Below are 21,060 nucleotides of genomic sequence, written 5' to 3' on the forward strand. Positions count from 1 at the left end.
AGAGCATTAGAAATTGTGTTGCTGAACTTAATCTTTTAAACCTGTCCCCCAAACCACTGTGAGGGCTCAGTTTGGTCTTGACTGGTCTCCTTTGCTTCCTGTGAAGCGTGTGTACGATTGCTGATAGGACTGAGCTGACAAATGTTAAATTGCAAAATCACAGTCATTAGCTTTCTTTGTCTGCACTCCTATAGCCTATGCCCACATAACACAACACCCTCCGACTGTTGCCACTCCACCCAATGTATTAATGTACCAAAAATTAATTTCCATAGCCAAGCATCTTTATTCACCTGTTTTACGGCTGAATCTTTTCAGACAGTCCTCCTTGTTTCCTGTGAAAACCTTTCTTCTCATCCTGTTCATTATTTCATCTCAATTTTTTTCTCTTAGCCTGTTCTTTACAAACGCTGGGATTTTTTTGTATTGCATGTCATATTTGATTGTCACAATAGTTATAAAATCCTTTCCCTGCCTGTTTGTCACTTCACCTAACTTGAGCCATTTCATTGAAAACCCAACCAATTGTTTCTAAAATTAAATTCCATCACTGAGAAAACGGTTCTGTTGTTGGCATTGATTGATCAGCAAGCTAGGAAAGTTGTCCTATTGTGAACGAAATGAGCTTATAACAGTGTCTGTAGCATGATAGAAAGGGCTATTTATTAAGTTAATCTCTATTCTGTTTTTACATATTTATCTTCACTGCAGTCCTATTAGGAATATTATTCATGCTGAGGAAAAATATATTTTGGATTCTTTGGAAAAATGATTAGAGCTCAAAAGGAAACTGAGAATGCTGGGGAACTGTTAAATTAGAAATTGGTAATGGCTATTATAAAACAATTAACAGTAAGAAATTGTGGAGTTGGCTGGAGGCATTTGGTTTTTGAAGAAAATATAAAGGCTTCCAGGTATCCCTTCTGTTGATTTCTCAGGATTTCAGTGCAGTGAAGAGATGGCTTCCCATTTCATATCTAACGCATTCCTTAACATTTTAGAATTGAGGGAAGATGCTGTTAACAGTGAGTTAATGGCACTGACAGAATAATTGTCTCAAGTTGGATTAAAGTTTTGATCACTCAGAGAGGGTATAGTTGATAAGGACTTTGTTTTTTCTAGAGGGGAAGAATAATAAAACTGAAAATTAAGACAAGATGTCTTTTTTTTTTTTTTTTTTAATTCTCTTAGAGCTGATGTTTTCTAGTAGAAACATGTGTTAATTGTGTGATATTGCTGCAGCCGTAACAGTAAAATAATTCTGTTCTGTTCATGTTTCTTAAACAGCAAGTTGGAAATACCTAGTTCTCAAACGCTGTCTGAAAAAATGCTGATGTTCAGAAAGCATTCTAGCTCCCTTTTAGAGTTATTTTTGAGAGGTGCTGCCCCAGTTTTCTTTTTATTCCTTAACCAAATAAATTTAACGAGTTAGTGTTTTTTTCCACTTCTCTGACATAGTAACATTCACGTACATTTAGGTGGAAGACGAACAGTCATATTCTTGATTAGCAGTGTCATGAACTGAGTCAAGAAGTGTTGCACCAAACAGTATTTATCACTGGATAATCAGGGCTGAAGTAACTAAGCCAGGTATAATGCAGGCCACATTCGAGATATTTTTCCACAATATGTTGAAATATATGTATAATTCAGCATTTAACAGCTGTCTGATACTTATTTCCAATCATCTTATGCACATCAGTGTTAATGATCAAACTCATGAGAAATTCACTTTTTCACTTGATTGTTTTTCACTTGTATCTAGAGTGTGTTACCATGACCCATGTTGAAATTGTGAAGGTGGTAATGCATTGTGATGTTTTTCTGCTATCTTTCAAACTATTGCAAGAAAACCAACTTGTTGTTAGAATGAATCAAGAGTTTTCAGGTCTGCTCAGAAGAGCTTACTTTTTTTCTGTGACATTTCCTTCGTAGAAGGCTGTGCCAAATGCCCAAGCTGGTTTTCCCATGCTGTAAGGTAAACCATAAATATATCTGAGAGTATATTTCAACACATGCCAATGAAACAAGCCAGTGTGTTCCACATTTGTGGGACAGGTCACATGGAAAACATTGGCCCTGAGTCAGAACACTTTCTTATTCCGTATCCTTTCAGAAGGAAGATAAGTGCTCCAGCTACATCCTTCCTTTGAGTCAGGGGAGAGGGGGCTCCCAGCTGTGGTCCCTGCTGGACCTTTTGTAGAGCTGGCATAGTGATGTCAGTAGTGCTCGAGCAGGGCAGCTGAGGTCCTGTAATATTAAGTGGGGTCTCCTGGCCTCTCTGAGCATCAGTGAGCTGGTGCTGAAGTTCAGGAACTGTTAGATGGCTGAGGTCTCTGTCGTTGGTCCAAAAATTGGTTGTCAATTATGAAACTCAGGGCTTAAGTTCAAGTTATTTTGTTATGAAATGTTCATATCTGAAATTAGAGCAGTTTATGGATTTTGCTGGAGGAAATTGTTTGTTTGGGTTTGTTGGTTTTTTTGTTGTTGTTGTTTTTGGTTTTGTTTTTGTTTTACTTATGTGTGTCTGTGAAATACAGTAAGCTCTAGCAACGTCTTGTAGTATATCTGGGGGCTTTCAGTCCACCCCAGAGGCCTATTCCATTCTTATAGGTAACGGTTAATTTTTTGAAGATACAGACTTACCAGCCATTGTTTATAAATTTTCATTGACCATTGAGTTCCTTTGTTCCAGTCATCCTGAGAAAGAGCTTAGCATGTGTGATACTTACCTGTTCCCAGTTTATGCATAACTACATCCAAAAGTGGAGTCACAAAAGAGGAATCCAGGGACCTACAGGCCTATTAGTCTTATTTCAGTCCCCAGAAAGATTTCTTCTGGAAACTTGCAAGCCAAATAAAGCAGGTGACTGGGAAAAACCAACATGAGTTTACCCAAGGCAAATCACGCCAGACTAACCTGTTCACCTGCTACAACAAAATAACATTTTCTGTTGACATGGGGAGAGCAGTGGATGTTATTTACTGGGACTTCAGCAAAACGTTTGATATGGTTTCTCACTACTTCCTCTTAGACCAACTAGCAAAATACAGAGTGGATGGGTGGTCTGGGACATGGGTAGGGAACTGGCTCACGGATGGCACCTCGGAGGGTGGCAATCAGTGGTTTTCACTCAGACTGGCAGCACATCACATTGGGGTCGCCCAGGGATCAGTACTGGGCCATATGCTGTTCAGCATAGAATCACAGAATGTCCTGAGTTGGACGGGACCCACAGGGATCATCCAGTTTAACTCTTGTCCCTGCACATGACAACCCCACAGTTGACACCATGTGTCTCAGGGCATTGTCCAGTCTCTTCCTGAACGCTGTTAGGCTTGGGGCTGTGACACCTCCCTCGGGAGCCTGTTCCAGTGGTCCACCACCCTCTGGGTGAAGAACCTTTTCCTAATGTCCAACCTTCATAAATGATCTGGGTGATAGGATTGAAAGCGCCCTCACCATGTTTGCTGATGACACTCAACTGGGTGGACATGTCAGAAGAGAGCGCCATCTTACAGAGAGACCTGGACAGGCTGGAAGAGTTGGCTAGCAAGAACCATGTGAAGTTTAACAAAGACAAGTGTAAGGTCCTGCACGTGGGATGACATAACCAAAGAGCACAGTGCAGGCTGGGATCTGTGTGTCTGGGCAGCAGCCTTACTGAAAGGGACCTGGAGTGGATAACAAGCTGAACATGAGCCCAGTATGCTGCTACATCAACAAAGGCAAATTGGATCCTGGGCTGCATCCACCGGGGCATTGCCAGCAGAGGTAGACACATGGCCATCCCAGTCAGGTTGCACGTAGAGTACTATGTCTGGCTCTGCTCCCCTCTGCTTCTTTGACTGAAAGCAAGTTAATTTTCTTCACGCAGTTAGAAACCTTTATCTTTTGTAGCTAGCACAGTCATTGTTTGGATTTAGTTTGAGAACAAGAAGATTACATCCCAGGACAGAATTAATGTTTTCCTCCAAGTAACTTTCCTGTGTTTTTGAGTTGGACCAAAGAGGATGGAAGACCTTACTGTTATCTTAGTTGCTGTCTGGGAGCCAAGGTCTTTCTGGGCTCTCTTTCTGCAGATGTGAGGCAGCTGGGAATGGAAGTATGGATGGGCCAGACCTTGATTGACATCCAGAGTGATCAATAAGAATATTCTATGCTATCAGCATCATACTTCGTATTTAAGGAGAATCAGGTTTTCTGACTAGGAAGACCCATTCCAGTTCTGCTCCATTTCAGGTGTGGGGTTTTTGTTTTGTTTTGGTTTTTTGTTCTGTTTTGTAGTTTGGCCTTTTGCCATTCTGCAGTGGCCTTTGGGCCTTTCTGCCTTCTTCCCCTCTTCTCCTGGGATCAGCTGTTCAGGACTAGGGTGCTCTCTTCCTGGGACTGGCTGCTTGGCATGGATGGAGTTCATGAGAAATTGCATTGAGAAGCACTTAATTTGTACTTTGTTTTCCATCTTATATGTACTAGTATGTTCGTATTAGTTGTTTTATTAAACTGTTTTTATCTCAGTCCTCGAGTTTTTCCCTTCCCTTTGATTCTATGCTCTGTTTGGGGGTGGGGTGGTGAGAAGTGAGCGAGCGGATATTGTGGTTTTGATTGCTAGCTGTGGTTAAAATGCGACGTCCCCACAATTCAAAAAAGATGCAGACAGACTGTAGAGGGCCTAAAGGAGAGCCATGAAGATGATAAAAAGGCTGGAGAACCTGCCATTTGAGAAATGACTGAAGGATTTAGATTTTTTCTCCCTGGAGAAGAGAAGGCTTGGAGGGACCTTCTCACAGTTTTCCAGTATTTAAAGGGCAGCTACAAGGAGGATGGAGGCTCTTGTTTCACAAGGAGCCACATGGAGAAGACGAGGGTAGCTGGCACAGGTTGCACTGGGAGAGGTTTAACCTCAATATAAGAAAGGAATATTTTACAGCAAGAGCAATCGCTCACTGGAATAACCTCCCAAGGGATGTGGTAGAGTCCCCATAGCTGGAAGTTTTCAAGATGTGACTGGACAGGATGCTAGTTAATCTAATCTAGACCCCTTCCCCACAAAAGGTTGGACTAGATGATCTTTGATGTCCTTCCAGCCTGGGCTGGTCTAAGATCCTGTGGTTCTACATTGAAAATTAAACTTTGCTCATGAGTAAAGATGAAAGGTGATGCTTTGCACACTGTCACCCTGCTTATGGTACTAGGTTAATTATAGGTAGATCATATCGGGTTTGTCTGACAGTATCCCAGATTTACATTGGAAAGTGTTATTTTTCCTGAGCCTGTGTGCTGTCATCTTCTCTGGGAGTTGTCCATACCGAGACTGTCAGGCACCTTGTAGAGCTGGGCTCTTACATTTGTTAATGGTCTAAGGAAGGCCTGGTAGGGACAGGCAATTTCTATTATTTGCATCTCTTCAGTGCTGTGGATATAAGCCAATGCACCTCAGCCTCCTCTTGACTGCCACTGGCCTTGCTCCGCTAGACCTGAGTGGGCTGCTTGTCTGTGTAGCATTGCCAGGGTTCCAGCACGAGCTCTAGCTGCAGCTGAATTTTATGTTCACAAATGGGATAGGCATAACAATTGAGCTCTAGACTTAAACCAATCGAATTGCAAGTGTAAACTACCGTACATTTAAATCTCAGATTATCAAAAAGGTAAACTCACTGCATTCATTAGCTTGTTTATTACAGTTATTACTGGTATTCAAGAGGGAATTAAATTGAGGGTATCTAACAGCAAGAAAGACTCTTAGGTTGCCTCACTGTGCAGTCCAGTCTGTAACTTTAAAGTAGAAGTAATGCTTCAAAATTATTTTATTGTTCCTGCTGACCGTTAAGTACAGCATCTTAAAATATGAACACATTTTCAGCTTTAATTAATTTATTTTGAATAAGCTGTATTTTCATGAGGTTTGCATTCATTATTGTTCTAGGATACACAAAGCCCTTATCCTACAGGCAGGATATCTGGTATTTTTTCTGAGGCAATTTAGTTTTTGTACTTAGTTCCATTTTTTTTTCATGGTACTGCTTGCTCTTTCAGTAAAGGTAGTGTTTGTGGTTGCACCACATCTGTTTCCTGTTGTAGTTTCTATATTCTCATTGTGGTTTGTAGTATTCCAAACGGCCTCAGAATGTGAAACCCACACCACACTGTGGTTAAAGCAGCATGAAGTGCCGGAGAAGCTGCCTCAGAGCGGCAGGAGGTGGGTTTCTCAGATGGGGGATTCCATGGGGACAGGCTTTACTGTGATGAGCTGATCCATCTGAGGCTGGAGAAGAGGAATGAACACATAAAGCAGTCTCACCTGGGACTTGTTTGTCACATGAATTTCAACATGTGAAAAGATGATGCTGAAATCCTTTGAAATTCGTTGATCAGTGATTGTTTCTTTTTCCTTCTGTTTATTACACATATCATTCCTATATCCCTTGCCACCTTCCTTCTGCCTTACACCAGACTGTTTGATTCTGTAGCCTATTGATGAAATTCTATTCAAATCTCCTAAAATGCAGCCAAAGTGACTGCAGACCACGTGGTGCCATGGAACTACTCATATGGTGGTAACCAGCTGCTAATGGGCAGGTGTTTATATTAAGTAATATAGCACAGATAGGCTCAGGTAAGATTGCATGCGGGTAGGGTGGCAAGTACATATAAGTGCTTTCAGATAGGCACCTGTTTTGTCTAGGTGTCATAAAGCTGTCTTTCAACATAACCTGTATGTAGCAAAACAAAAATTAATTAAAACCAGATACTTAAGGATTAAGGTCTCCTTTCTCTTTTCCTTTCTTTCAGTATGGAGAAGCTTACTTGAACAGCTCCTCTTTTAAAGTTTGCCAGAGAAAGTTCATCTCACATCATACACCTTCCAGCTAATTCTCTTTGCCAGTAGTTAAGCACCCCCATAAATATAAAAGTTTTTTCCTTTTATAAGTACATGCCAAAAAGTGTAGTATCTAAAGATACTGCTTTGTGATAGGGGTGTCTTAGTGGTTATTACTGTGTGGTTTTAGTCAATTCACTTCGCAACATACATGCATTCTGTATAATCTCTTTGGTCTGCTTAGCAAGCGCTAATTGCTGTCTATTAATTAGTTGCAAGAAGTGGCTCATCTCTGTAGTTTAAGGGGAAGGGGGAAACGGAAGAGGGGAAAGTCATCACAGAAATTCAAGATGGTTGTGTCATGGTTAGAAAAGGGGTGGTAGGCAAAAGGGAATGACCAGTTTTGCTTCATGGCGGTGATGGTTTCTTGAAGGGATGGTAAGGTTAAGGACCATAACTCACAGTTTGTCTTGCAGATACTAAATCTGTTTCCCTGGTTCTAAAGTTAACCATTAGTCTGTTGTTTGCAACCTCATTTATCAAAAGTGAGTGTAGGAGGCATGCTGCTAGGAATTGAGGGAGCCAGCAGATGCTGAAATTTTCTGAAGTAGAATAAATGGAATAGCAGGGCTTGTTTTCAAAAGGAAGTCCAGAAATTAGGCAATTATACTGGGCTCTGAGCCCAGCCAAACAATCTGTGATAGGAAAAGCTATGTTTGGATTTGGTTACCAGTGTAAAGGACATAAGTTACAGCTTTATGATGGTAAATGCACCATAATGCAAAGTGAAGCTGCAAGTATTGTGCTTGTCTTTCTAAAGGATTCTTAGTAAGAATGCAGGAGGAAAAAAAACTTCACCAAGTAATGCTCATCTTATTTTTGTGATGTGGGCATTAGTACATTTGTAGAAGCGTGCCGTATATGCTATTGGACTGAAGATTTTTTAGTAAGCCAATGCCACAGACTAATTATGAGCTTTTTCTAAAGAATGTGAAGCTTATTCCTATAAACCAGCAAGTATGCAGAGCCCCTTTCATTTTTCTGTGGGAAATGTGCACATAAAGATTCGATTCCCATTCTAACATGCTGAGAGTAAGTGCAGTAATGTCAGGTTTCTGACAGGGAATAGTTTTAAGGATAAATTGAATTGTCTATGGCTGTCTTAATTCCACCAAGGCAAATGAGAGAGATTTGAAAACATGATTTAGTAAGTCACCCTTTTTCCAGTCCTTAACCCTTGGGTAGTGGGAAGAATGTTTCAGGCACTATAGTATACAATCTGGAGCTTTGTGAATCACATGTTTTGGGGAAATTTTTACATGAAGGCTTTTGTTTTTTTTTTTTTTCTTTTCTTTCTTTTTTCTTTGAGGGGGAGGAGGGTGGGAGGGGAGGGGTAGTATACGTGCTGTAAACTTAAACTGTAAACTTGAAGCAAGAAGAAATATTTCAGAAGGAACTTTTCTATAAAATTGTGGTACTGAATCATTTTTAAGCGTCTCTTAAAACAGGACTCTCTTCACTCCTGTCACTGTGGTACTTTTTATAATAATACTTGGCATTCATAAGGTGTTTGATCACTTGAACATGCGTACATATATCTAATTCTTTCAGTACCTCTTTGAGGAAGTTAGGTATTACGTCTTTTTAGTGGTAGAGAAAAATGACACAGTAAATTCAAGTATCTTGATCAAAGGCATGCAGTTATTTACAGACTATTAGTGTTCTTTCTAGTACAAAAAATACTGAACTTAATTTTGAAGAGTGTAAAACTGGTTCTGTATTCAGACTAGGGAATACAAACATTCTGTATATCTTCTTGAATGTTTACCTCCCATAATTTATGTAGGGCCTCCTTTTACTGCTATCTGTAACCTGGGTAAAGCTCATTTGAGACAGACTGTGGACTTCAAGATACTGAGCCAGGACTCCTTGACATTGTAAGCTTGTTGTCATTCGTGTAAAACACACTTAAAGCCATAAGTTGGAAATGAGAGAGAAAGGCAGCTTCTAACAGACATGCATAATATTCCTTGCTAAAGCAAGTATAAGGAATGTTGGGTCATAATTTCACGTTACTAGCTGTTTATGAGTCTAGTCTTATACAGAAGGGATCCTCCATGGCTTTTAGAATAAGTACCTGTTGAAATACAGTCTTTCTTTGACTGCTATGTGACATTGATAGCATTTTAATGGCTAGGAGATTATTTTTAATTTAAAGTCTTAAGTGTGGAGCAGCTAGTTAATTAATCTCTGATAAAGTGACAGAATTATTCCGTATATATAATAAGTTTGTGTGTATCCATAGGTCATGAATGCTGATGGAACTGGGAGAAGAGTTCTGGTGGAGGACAAGCTGCCTCATATCTTTGGATTCACATTGCTGGGAGACTATGTTTATTGGACAGACTGGCAAAGACGTAGCATTGAACGTGTGCATAAGCGAACAGCAGAAAGAGAGATCATCATAGATCAGCTGCCTGATCTAATGGGCCTGAAAGCTACAAATGTCCACCAGATAATTGGTGAGTGAGACTGCTAATCAGGCAAGTAAAATGAAATAGAAAACTTCACCAGTGATCTTCACAGGTATCACTTTATAACAGGTCAGGTTTTTAGAAATGGGCAGAATCCAGTTTTATTGCATGGTAACTGCAGACTGAAGCTTGATGGGATGGGGCAGGTCTTTTGTGAGGTGCTTCAGTTCTCTAACTTGGAAGAATATCAACTGGAAAACACTAGGCAGCCCCCAAATGGGTAAGCTGAAAGCTTCTTAGGGAATTGGAGCAGCTCCTAGTTCTGAACAACCCTGGATCCAGTAAGGGGAGAAGAAGGATCCTGAAAAATTACAGCTTCTCTTTGTAACAGCCAGCTATTAGATTAGCCCAGCTGTTTATGAAACTGCAGCTGTAGCAGCTTTTCATCTTGCAATCTGAACATGTGCTCCCGGTATGCGGAAGCTAAGAATGAGCCTGTTTTATTCTGTTCAGTGCTTTTCACGTAAATAATGCAAAATCATATTTGAAAACAATTAAAAGTACTTTCTGTCCTGTAGTATCTGGGTTGTAAAAATGTGGGATCTAGCTTTAAATTTGCTGTTGTTGGCCATCCAAACACTGTTAGCAGTGCAGCTGTGGCACCGCAGAACTCGTCACATTCCCTGAATATCCTGCTATGTGGATAGGGCTTGCAGCTTCTTTCTGCCATGTCTGGATTGTACTCCAGGGAATTAATTGAATGTAATTGAAGTATGTCTTTGCATTGCTGCTGCCACGTTAACAAGATGCCAAAAGGTACATGTGTTTTAAATGCAGCTCTCTTTCCAACTGTTTGGCTAATTGAACTTGGAACGCTGGGCCTCTCACAGTAGGTGGATTTCTAGCACGGGCCAGGTATACAAGTTAGTATTGCAAAGAGCTGCTTTACTAGCATCCTGGAGAGAAGAGGCTGTTGAATGGATCTGAAAATGGATCTGCAAATTTTCCATCTCTAGGAACGCAATTGGGGTATGTAACTGGAGCCGGTATACTGCAGAAGGCAGCAGAACATACGCTTGCTTACTGTCCTACTCATGTCCATTTAGTGCTGCTGTTGTGAATTGGGAACATCAGCAGCTGTTGGACTCCAGGTTACTTTCCCTAGTGCTGCATTTGTTTCATGGGGCCAGGAAAACAAGTGCTGGCTTTCAAGCTGTGTAGAGAAACAGCTTTCTAAATGATTACAGGAAATGAACAAAAATGAATTCATTCATAGAACAAAAGGTAGAAAACTATACATATTTCTTAAAGACTCCTAGTGCTGCTGATGCATGTGAGGACTGGCTTAATCTTCCAACTAAAGTCAGTTTACAGTGATTGCTTTTGCTTTCGTTGCGTGCTTAGGTACAAACCCTTGCGCAGAGGATAACGGCGGCTGCAGCCACCTTTGTCTGTACAGACCCCAAGGCCTTCGCTGCGCTTGCCCCATAGGCTTAGAGCTTATCAATGACATGAAGACCTGCATCGTCCCAGAAGCTTTCCTGCTGTTTTCTCGGAGAGCAGATATCAGGCGAATCTCTTTGGAAACAAACAACAACAACGTTGCTATTCCACTCACTGGGGTCAAGGAAGCTTCTGCTCTGGATTTTGATGTGACAGACAATCGAATTTACTGGACTGACATTTCATTGAAGGTAGAGATTTATTCTATATTGGCTATTAAGTTGTTATGAGGTTTTTTAGATACTTAAGAATGGATTGACAAATGTGATTTGCAAGATTAAAAGGACAGGTAAAAGATTTTGTTCTAACTATGAATGGCATACATTTTTGTTATACTGGCAGCATTGTCTCCTATAAATCCCTTAAATCTCATGTATCCTTTCTGTGGAAATGTCTAAGCTTGCAAAAGTAAAGTTTTTTGGGAGAAAGCTGAGAAGAATGGCATATGGCAGGAGGTTTTGGGGATCACAGATGTTTTGCCAGATCTGTTTAATGACGGGAAGCTTTGTCTTGGGTCAGGAAGTTGAAGTGGGTCTTACCTATTTATTAACTCATATACTTACCGCACGTGAGACATATTATGAATCACAGTCTTTGTAAAACAGGTCTAAGGTCTAGACTGACAAATCGGAAAAGGCTGAAGGTAGGTGTTTAAATATGCTGGTTAATGGAGTGACAGAAATCTGTGTATTGTCTGCCTGTTATCTCTGTTATCAGTGAGTCTAGTTATTCCCTTTGTTTTTAATAGATTGTAGACATAGCCAAATTTGTGAGCGCCAAAAATTAGTTTTTTAATAAAATGAAGTTTTTGTGCAATTGGGTTGAGACCTGTGCCAACAATAACTCATGGGGCTTTGCAACTGAAGAATCATAAAAATTAAAAACACAGACTTTGAGTTTGAGAGAGGTGACTTGGCTGAACTCTTTAGGTATGGTATTAATTTGATCTGTGTTTTAAATAAAATAAAGCAATGATCTGATCAATTTTTAAGAGCGATACAGATGAACATTGAAATACAAGCCTCCCTGCTGTGTTCTGTCACAAACTGACATAATTGGCAGGTAGCATCCAAACTGGGAAGTAAACAAAAAAATCATTCTTGGTGTTAACTTCTGATGGGTTACAAGTATGAGGAGTGTGTGCAGAGAGGAATATTAAGGACACAGGAAGCCCATTTTTGTCAAAAAGAATTTTGTACTATCCTAAATGTTTTTCCTTTGCTTTCAGGCTTATAAGTAAGTGGACATAGTAAATCAGGGAATGCCTAAACTCTGACATGTCATTAAAATATAATTCTGGCTCAGTCTGCTATCACAGGCTGATCCATGATGGCAGGAGTTTAAAACAAGTCTTTTGAATAAAAGACCAAGGAGAAATTATGTTTCGTAAAATTAAATTAAACCGTCAGTATTGAAGCACTTGCTCTATTGAGCTAATCAGTCATTAGATTGTTTCATTCTATTTGCTGTTCTGTCCTGAACTTTTTCATTAGGCTGCTTTAAATATTGTTCTGTGCTATAACATCGATGCTTTTGTATAATCCTGGGAGAGCCAAAATATTTCCCCCTTGAAGCTGGCACTGAGTTATTAAGGTCACTTTGGCACGTAGACTGCTTAATTGAACCAGACTAGTTATCCCATTTATTTCCCCAGTGAAACACTATTGTAATTGACACAGAATACATTCACAGAGTACAGTAAATCATTACTTCTGAATAGCAGCATTGTTCGCCTTGCAAATAAGTAGCATATTGTAAGATCCTCTTTCCCTATGAGATGCCTAAAATCTGAAAGTGTTTAAAATGCAACAAAGAAAACAACCAGCCCAATGACAGACTGGTAAAATTTCAATTTGCCTGTGTATCTTGGTATCCCTGCAGACCATCAGCAGAGCGTTTATGAATGGCAGCGCACTGGAACACGTTGTGGAGTTTGGCTTGGATTACCCAGAAGGCATGGCCGTGGATTGGCTGGGCAAGAACTTGTATTGGGCTGACACTGGAACAAATCGTATAGAAGTGGCAAAGCTGGATGGGCAGCATCGCCAAGTGCTGGTGTGGAAAGATCTCGACAGTCCCAGGGCACTGGCCTTGGACCCTGCCGAGGGGTAACTTGCTGGTTTAATTTTGTGTTTATGAACGGTGAAAAACAACATTGTAATATTTCCTCTAGGGCATGTTGGTTAGGCACTGCCTGTAAATCCTGAGAGAACTGAGCTGGGGAATACAACCTGGTAATTTAGAGTATGAGGGCTGGAGGAATACGCTCTTAATGTCCTGAATAATCATTAAGAATACTACAGAAAAAAAATGAGAGCAGCTCATTAAAAAGGGATTTATATTTAGTTTTTTAATTAACCACAGAATCAAAGAAGTTTTACGTTTATGGAATTCATTAATTAGAAAAGGACTATAGCATTGAAAAGAAAATATTTGTCCTTTCAAAAATGAGGATCTTTTTTGTCACAAGTTAGGGCCCAATAAAGGTATTAAATGATTTCACTTGAGAGTGGGGGAGTGAAGCTTATTTTCTTGAGATTAAGGAAGGTGCTTGGTTCTTCAGATGAGGGAGGTTTTTTAGTTAGTATGGACAAGGGAAGCAAGGACAGGCAAAGAGTGGAAACAGTTATACCCGCCTGTGTCCAAAATGAAAGATGTCCTAAGAAGAAACTTCTCAGTTGGATTCAAATGTAAAAGCAAAAGTACAGGGAGGGAGGAAGGAATGGGGCAAGGCAAAGCAAAACTAATAGTTCTTCTACCATGAAATGCTCATTTGGCATTAACTAATATATGCAAAACTTTTTTGAGGTTATACCAGCATGGTCTTTTTCTTACTTTGCACATGAGGGAACTTCATTTTCAAGTGTTATATACAGTACTTAAAGAAAACATAAACACATACAAGCCTGTGCTACTGCCAAATGAGGCATAAACTGGCATGAGAGTATGTAATAGTTTATACTTTTGCTCCAGTGGAAATGCCATACAGTTTTGTGTTATTCTACCCTCGGCTGAAATGTAACACACTGTTACATGGCTGACTGACTTATTTGTGTGGAGATGTGCAGTGCAGTGCACTAACAACAGCGCCCTGTACATCTGCCTTTTTGTATGCCTTCGTTTGATGGACAGTTGAATAGCAACAGAAGCTAAACACCATGGAAAATATCTTGCTAAATAACCAGGTGTAAATGAAGCTGCCCAACTGCCAACTTCTTGCCTCTTAACTGACATGCATGGATTAGTTAAAATTGAAGTTCTTTCTTACGGAACTTGCTGGTGAAAATCCAGCTCCAAGTGGAAAAAATAGTGTTGGAAGCATTTTGGGGAAACCTGACTCACTTCCTTGCTTGTATTTTGAAAAAAAAAAAAACTTAAGGGGCTAAATAAATTCTCAAATGTACAGCTCTTGTTTTTCTCTTGTTCTCTTTAAGGAGCTTTGTTTCTCCCCTTCAGTTCTCTTTTGGATAAGTGTGATTATTTTTTTCTTTTGTCCTTTTAATCAGGTTTATGTACTGGACTGAATGGGGTGGTAAGCCAAAGATTGATAGAGCTGCTATGGATGGCACTGAGAGGACGACTCTGGTACCGAATGTGGGACGTGCTAATGGCCTAACTATTGATTACGCTAAAAGACGACTGTACTGGACCGACCTTGATACCAACCTGATAGAATCCTCCAACATGCTAGGTGAGATCCAGAGCCCTGGGCAGTGGTGTGGGAGTGCTGCTGCTTTTTCACAGTTGCCTGTGGCAAATTATTGCTTAAATAGTGCAAAGATACACGTCTTAAGACAAAAATAGATTTTTCTAAACTCACATGCCTTTAACATTTCCTTCTATAATTGATGTTTATGTAACACAGCATTTAGCGAGGCCTTGATTTTCTTGTAGGTGATATAGTTGCTCACGAAGTTAAAATTATACAAGCTGAACATGTTTTCAGTTATATGTAGGACAAAGCTGTCAACTCTCAGTGTTCCAGAGAGTCTTGTTTTGCTGCTCTGAAGAGCACTGGCAAATACATAACAAACACTTCATCATCTGTAGAAGGGTAGAGAGAAAGCCAAGATAACAACAGCTTATTGGACATTTTTCTCAATGTAATTTAGTAGAATTTGTTTTTTAATCTTTGTTGATATCCTCAGGGTTCAGGCATTTTTTTTTCCAGTATCCTGCACACTAAGGAGCTTTTCTTGGCTAATACTAGTCACCAGGGGAACTGTCTCTCACATGGAGGTTGTTTTATAAACTGGTCATTACTGCTAAATAGAGGTGGAATATCTTATTCTTTCACTGTCCCAGGGTAGTGTACTGAGGACCTGAGTCCTCTCAGACTTGCACAGTATCTTTTTTTTAACTTCTCGGCACCCACAGGAGTGAACTGCCTTGTTACGTGTCAAATTATTCAGATTAGTGTTATCACTAGCCAGTATTTAAGGCTAAAGGACTTTTTCTGCTTTAAGCAGTTCATTTGCAATAGTGGAACAAAGCTCGAAAAATATCAAAACAGAAAAATGCATTATAGAAATTATATGTAATATAGAAGCTTTCATTCAGCTTTTCATGTATTTTAGTGTGCTATTGAGGCTGGCTCAGTGTTCCCCTGTGTACCATGGAACTGGACACAGCATTAGAATTTCATCTTCCCTATGGCTGTTGACAGCAGAGTGCAGGGCTGAGCATCCTTGTCTTCTCTGTGCATCCTGGTTTTCTCTGTACAAAGAAGTGAATTCTTGTTTCATTATCTCCCATTCATTTTCTGTGACTAGACAGCAGGATGTCCCGTGGTAAAGAAGTGGTTGAAGTTACTTCCACTTCTGTGCCCTGCTCCTTAAGGTCTACAATGTAGACATTTAACTGTTTCCTATCTTGAGTTTCTGACTTCTCCCTCCTGTTGTGGCATTGCAGAGTCAGGTTAATTTAACGTTGTGCATTTGATTTTTCTCGTAATACAATGTAGAATTTTATGAAGCTTATAACAGTTCTCTCTCTAAGCAGCAGGCAGAGACCCAAATGTACTGTGGGAGATGATGAACTGGGAATAGTGTCAGGATCCTGCATGTCCTTCCAAGGGAACTTGTTTGTTTCAGGGAGGAGGGAAAGGACCGAGTCTTTCTGAGGACCCTTTTCATTTTCAAAACTGAGACTTTTTTCTTTAGTAAAATCCGTATTCCGTGAAACGCAAGCAGGATTAGCAGATTTATGTGGCAGGTTCTCAGGCTTCGGGATGGTCTTTTAAATATTGTATATTACTTGATAATTTATTTTTGTAATAGTGAACTAGTAGCTTTGAGGTAATTACTTGTTAACTTTTCTGTGCAGAGGGCATGTCCAACAACATTAAACAGCATATCATTTGTCCCCTTGTAATTGTGGTTTTTCTCTCCCTTCCTTTTTGTGAAACAGGCCTTGATCGTGAGATTATAGCTGATGACTTGCCTCACCCATTTGGCTTGACTCAGTATCAGGATTACATTTACTGGACTGATTGGAGCCGGCGTAGCATTGAACGAGCCAACAAGACCAGCGGCCAGAACCGAACCATCATCCAAGGGCATTTGGATTATGTGATGGACATCTTGGTCTTCCATTCCTCCAGGCAGGCCGGCTGGAACGAGTGTGCCTCCAGCAATGGTCACTGCTCCCACCTGTGCTTAGCTGTCCCTGTTGGTGGCTTTGTCTGCGGCTGCCCAGCTCACTATTCCTTGAACTCTGACAACAGGACTTGTAGCGGTAAGCCCTAATGAGTGAAAATAAAACAGAGAATCAGGTGTGTTTAGGAACAGTTGCAAGCATTGTACTTGGAGGAAAGAAGAGTTTCATTTTTACATAAGATGGTGAAGCTTGTTTGCTGGCATGCCACGTGAAACTAGTTTCTAATACCAAATGTGTATTTGAAAAACTTGTGGTTCCTTGGTCTCCCTTCGTAGGAAGAATGGTATATTGAAATATAATTTTCTAATACTAAAATCCTACTGACTTTTTCAGAGAAGACAGGATACCGAAAGCAAAAAAAATCTTGCAACAGACTGATATCATGGTAAAATAAGAAGAGCAGCTCTAGTGAATATTTTTAGTGACTCAACTAAATCTGTGTGAGAAGGAAGGCTCAAAATGCTCTTGTTTTTGTGTCTGTCTGTCAATTACTCCTCAGGTGCTTGCTTGCGTATTTATTTCTAAATTTGCCTGACTTAAAGGATATGGGATAGTTTGGTCTATGTTCTGGGCGTTGCGTAGCCTGTAGGTGAGTTAGGCTTTAATTCTGTAGTAGTTCTGTTTGCTGACTGATGAGATGCTGAGATGGGCCACTCTCGTACCCCCAAAAGTGTTTCTTCCTTGGTGAGGAGAGCCTTGGCTCCATGGTCAGCCCAGCACTTCACATTTCTGATCTCAGGGCAGCCAAGCCCCATTTTTCTTTATTGTTGTGCAGAATACAAACTGCAAGGCCCCTTGGGCTGTGTGTAATTAGTTTTTAACCAAATAATTTATCCATCTCTCAATAACTGGCTGCCAGTGAAGCTCTCATAACTTTGGCAACTACACTGGATGGCTGATTTCCACTGCTGTCATTCAGATTAGTCAGTGGGTGAAGAGATTCATGGTACAGAGAGACAGATTGTATCTTGTCTGCATTATGCATGAGTAGAAACATCCAACTGTTGTTTTAAAGCCAAAAGCAGGGCAGCTTGTTCCACGAATGCCACCTCATGGCATTTTTTGAAAATCATGCTGTTCAGAAAACTGCTTTTTCTGGCTCCCATGTGTCCTGTACTCCTCCTTTCATTTTTTTTTTTTTTTTATTACAAGAGGTGCTTGCATGGCAACTAGTTTTTTGTACTCTAACACTCTCACACCTTCCTGTGAGTTAGAAGCATGGCTGGCACCTCTCTGCTGATGACTGTGATTTTGTAGGTGGAGGAATTTGACTTCCAGCAGAGAATAAGTCATGTTTTCTTGTCAAAGTGCTCTTGGTAACAACGGAAGGAGAAAAATACAGGACACATGTTGTGAGCAAATAGAACCATTTACCCACAGTACATTTCAGGGCTATTCATAGGGTATTAGGAGTTTCCTTTCTGCCGTGTTCAAACCTGGAAACTTTCCAACTTCTCATTTGTAGGTAATTGGAGACTTAGGCTTCTCTGTGTATAATTTGATATTTTTCTCTTGGCCACTGTAATTGGAGCATGAACTGTTTTAACTTTCTCTTGCCTGTTTTACTTGCTTATGTACTCCTGAGCATTATTATTAGTCCAAGCCCTGTCTAGAGGCCAGTTCCTCCCTTCTGGATCACCCTGCCCGGATGTGCATAGATTCTTGTAATTACAGGAAGGACACACTGCTCTGAGATCTGGTATCTCATCAGACCTACCATGTGTCATGAAGTTTGAAGGCAGTGTTAGACAGGGGACTCCATTTGCCTGCCAAAAATATAGTTAAAATATGTGACTCTTGGGTAGGAGAATGATGAAAACTGAGAAGAGCTTTCTGAAATTGATATTGTTTCAGAAATGTGGAGACTCAAGAGGGGAAATTCTGCTGTTGCTTTTTATAATGAGCTATCAATTCAAAGTTGGAAGCCAGGCAATCTTAGACACCAAGAGGGTGTCTTTGGGGAAAAGTGGAAAGAATTTTAGGTGCTTATGGTATGTTTTCCTGTGCTGTTTTGTCTTAAGCTTTTTCCCCCTTTCCATTACTCTCTTAACTGCTTGGTAAGGATTCTGATGTTTTCTGACTCTATTATTTTGTTGTACACATTCATATGAACTTTTTTTTTTTGTGCTTTCTTTTACAGTTTAGAGCTAAGTAGAGAGCAGCTGAAATTATTGGAGAAATGCTTGGAGGGGAGATACAGGTTTTCCAGAAAGCAAACATACCTTGCAATTAGGCGTGATTATTATAGGATGTTAGGATTGAGTGTTAGTTACCAAGGAAACTCCCCCCACCGTTTTTTTTTTTTCCAGCAGCCAGAGTAAATGTTCAAAGCATATGCCTAAAATAAGAAAGGAAGGTGATGATGTGCTCTGGAAGACTTTTGCTGCCTCCCCTTTCCAAGGTGCTGCTTTACCAGTTTTACAGGCTGGATTGAATGAGTGCAGTGTCCCACTGCTAATCCCTCTAGACTTGTGCTGTGGAGAATTGATAGTACAGACTTCAGGGAGGCTACAATCTGCATTCCTGGCTGCTGGTTCTTGTGCCGTCTTGCACAATAGTGGCCCCAGGTAGACCATTATTGAAAAGAACACTGTGAAAAGGGAAAATGCTTTAACTACCTCATCTGATTTCTGACCCAGTTATGTAATAGAGATGATTTCTTTTTAACGACATATTAAATGCCTTGTGCACTTCCTGTAAGGTACAGCCAGTAAACTACAGCTAGTAAACTACAGCTAAACAGGGTGGGGAAGTCTTATTTTCCAACGTTTGATGATATTTATAAGAAAAAAATAATTTGTCCAGGAAACTTTTGCTGGGCATCTGGAAAGCTGGAGCAGAGCATCAGGTTTTTCTTTTTTTCTAATTGCAGTTTAGCATTCCCAGATGTACACCTAGAAATAATAAAGATACATAAATTTGCAAAGAGTGAGCAGATTTTTTCTCCTGAAATGCAGTCTTCCATACACCTCAGAGATTTTTCCTTTGAATTTAGTTGTTCCATTCCAGTTAAGGCAGGAACAGCATTTGTGGGAACAGGACTGAGACACTCCAATGGCAGTTTCTCTTCCCTGGGACCTCTAAATAAGGAATCAGTGCTGACTTTTACTCAGCTTCCTCTGCAAATAGAGGTGTACTTAGCAAAACGTTCAACTTCAGAATAATGGAGCTGCATTTCCCTGGGACCCCTGTAGAAAGAAAATGGACAGTTCCTTGAGAGGCATGGCTGACCATTCTTCTTTGACTTGCTATTTGACAGAAGTCTTCACATTCATTAGTCCTTAGAAAATTATCTTTGCTTGTCGCATCCACATTCAGACATTTATAGTAAAAAGAGGTCATTTGAAAGGCTTTCCAAACTGATAAGAGGTTGGGGGTTTTATGTTTTGCCTTTTTTCTTTTTTTTTTTAAACGAAGGAAGAGGGAGAAGGGAGTGAAAAAATAGATACTCTCTAATTTTACATAGTAGTTGTTATTGAACAGAAAAATACCCAACATTATTACTATGTGTAACTCTTTCACCCTCTTTTTTTTTTTTTTTTTAACCCATCAAGCTCCTACAACCTTTCTGTTGTTCAGTCAGAAGAATGCAATTAATCGCATGGTGATAGACGAGCAGCAGAGTCCAGATATCATACTCCCTATCCATAGTCTGAGGAATGTTCGAGCCATCGATTACGACCCCCTGGATAAGCAACTCTACTGGATTGATTCTCGTCAGAACATCATCCGCAAGGCACAGGAAGACGGCAGCCAGGTATCCTGTGGGTGACGGAATTACTGAAAGATGAGGGAGGGATGCCCTGCGCCCAGCAATGAATGATTGTGTGAATTATTTAGATAATGGTCTCCCTGTAGATCACTAGCTGTCACTTGGCAGAATGAGTGGCATCTCGAGTTTCTGGAGTCCTCAGCTGGTAATCTGGGACACACAGCAAGAAATAAAACATAAAAGACTTAGGCCAACGATACTGTTGTTCACAGTGCATTGTTTGCTCAACACTGACTTTCAACTGGGGGCTGTTGGAAGCACAGTGTGAGAGAAGCGAAACATGGAAGGGAAGGTTCTTGAGAGAAACAGAGTATGTGAGAAAGAAGGAAGAGCTGCAGATGAGCATGGTGCAGGGGCACTGACTCTTGAAATGAAAAGAGTGGGACTTTGTGAGCACATGGCTGTGAATGAAGCCTCCCAGGTTCTGGTGGTGGGTAGGAATCAAAGAGCTGTTAACTACAGAGGCACTGAGCGAGAAGGTTGAAACTAGTGACCTGTAAGAGATATAGCAGATTTGGGAAAATGTATTTAACTGGGGAATATAGAAAAAGTACAGTAGGGTAGAAGGCAAAAGGTGATACAGGTTTAGTGAGGTTAATTGTGAGTAATGACTGATTTTTCATTTTCACATTTTAAAATAGGTTTTTATTATCTTCCTGATTTTTTGAATGAGGGAAAAAAGAGGGACTAAGATGAACAACACAGAGGTGCTATATTGAGTTTAATTTGTCAGAGAGTGTGGTTTCTGGTAGTGGGTGTGGTGGTAGCTGGATCCTGCTGAAATGCCCTTCAGTCTTAACTCTTAATTTAGCACTGGTTTTAATTTTGGAAT

General features: G+C 40.3%; 1 protein-coding gene across 5 annotated transcripts in view; it reads left to right on the plus strand.

The window, feature by feature from the left end:
• Nucleotides 1-21,060, plus strand: part of LRP6 (LDL receptor related protein 6) — a gene marked incomplete at its 3' end in the record, with an annotated part of 121,893 nt that overhangs the window by 81,881 nt on the left and 18,952 nt on the right. For 4 of the 5 annotated variants that reach the window (XM_080361350.1, XM_080361352.1, XM_080361351.1 and 1 more), the window contains 6 exons: nucleotides 9,127-9,343; nucleotides 10,700-10,989; nucleotides 12,680-12,906; nucleotides 14,305-14,489; nucleotides 16,208-16,534; nucleotides 20,011-20,213. In XM_080361350.1, the coding sequence (XP_080217476.1) occupies nucleotides 9,127-9,343; nucleotides 10,700-10,989; nucleotides 12,680-12,906; nucleotides 14,305-14,489; nucleotides 16,208-16,534; nucleotides 20,011-20,213 (1,449 nt within the window). The remainder of the gene's footprint in view (nucleotides 1-9,126; nucleotides 9,344-10,699; nucleotides 10,990-12,679; nucleotides 12,907-14,304; nucleotides 14,490-16,207; nucleotides 16,535-20,010; nucleotides 20,214-21,060) is intronic. The other variant, XM_080361353.1, reaches the window with a different exon arrangement.

Source organism: Nesoenas mayeri (genome assembly GCF_963082525.1).
Source record: "Nesoenas mayeri genome assembly, chromosome: 1".
Lineage (NCBI taxonomy): Eukaryota > Metazoa > Chordata > Aves > Columbiformes > Columbidae > Nesoenas > Nesoenas mayeri.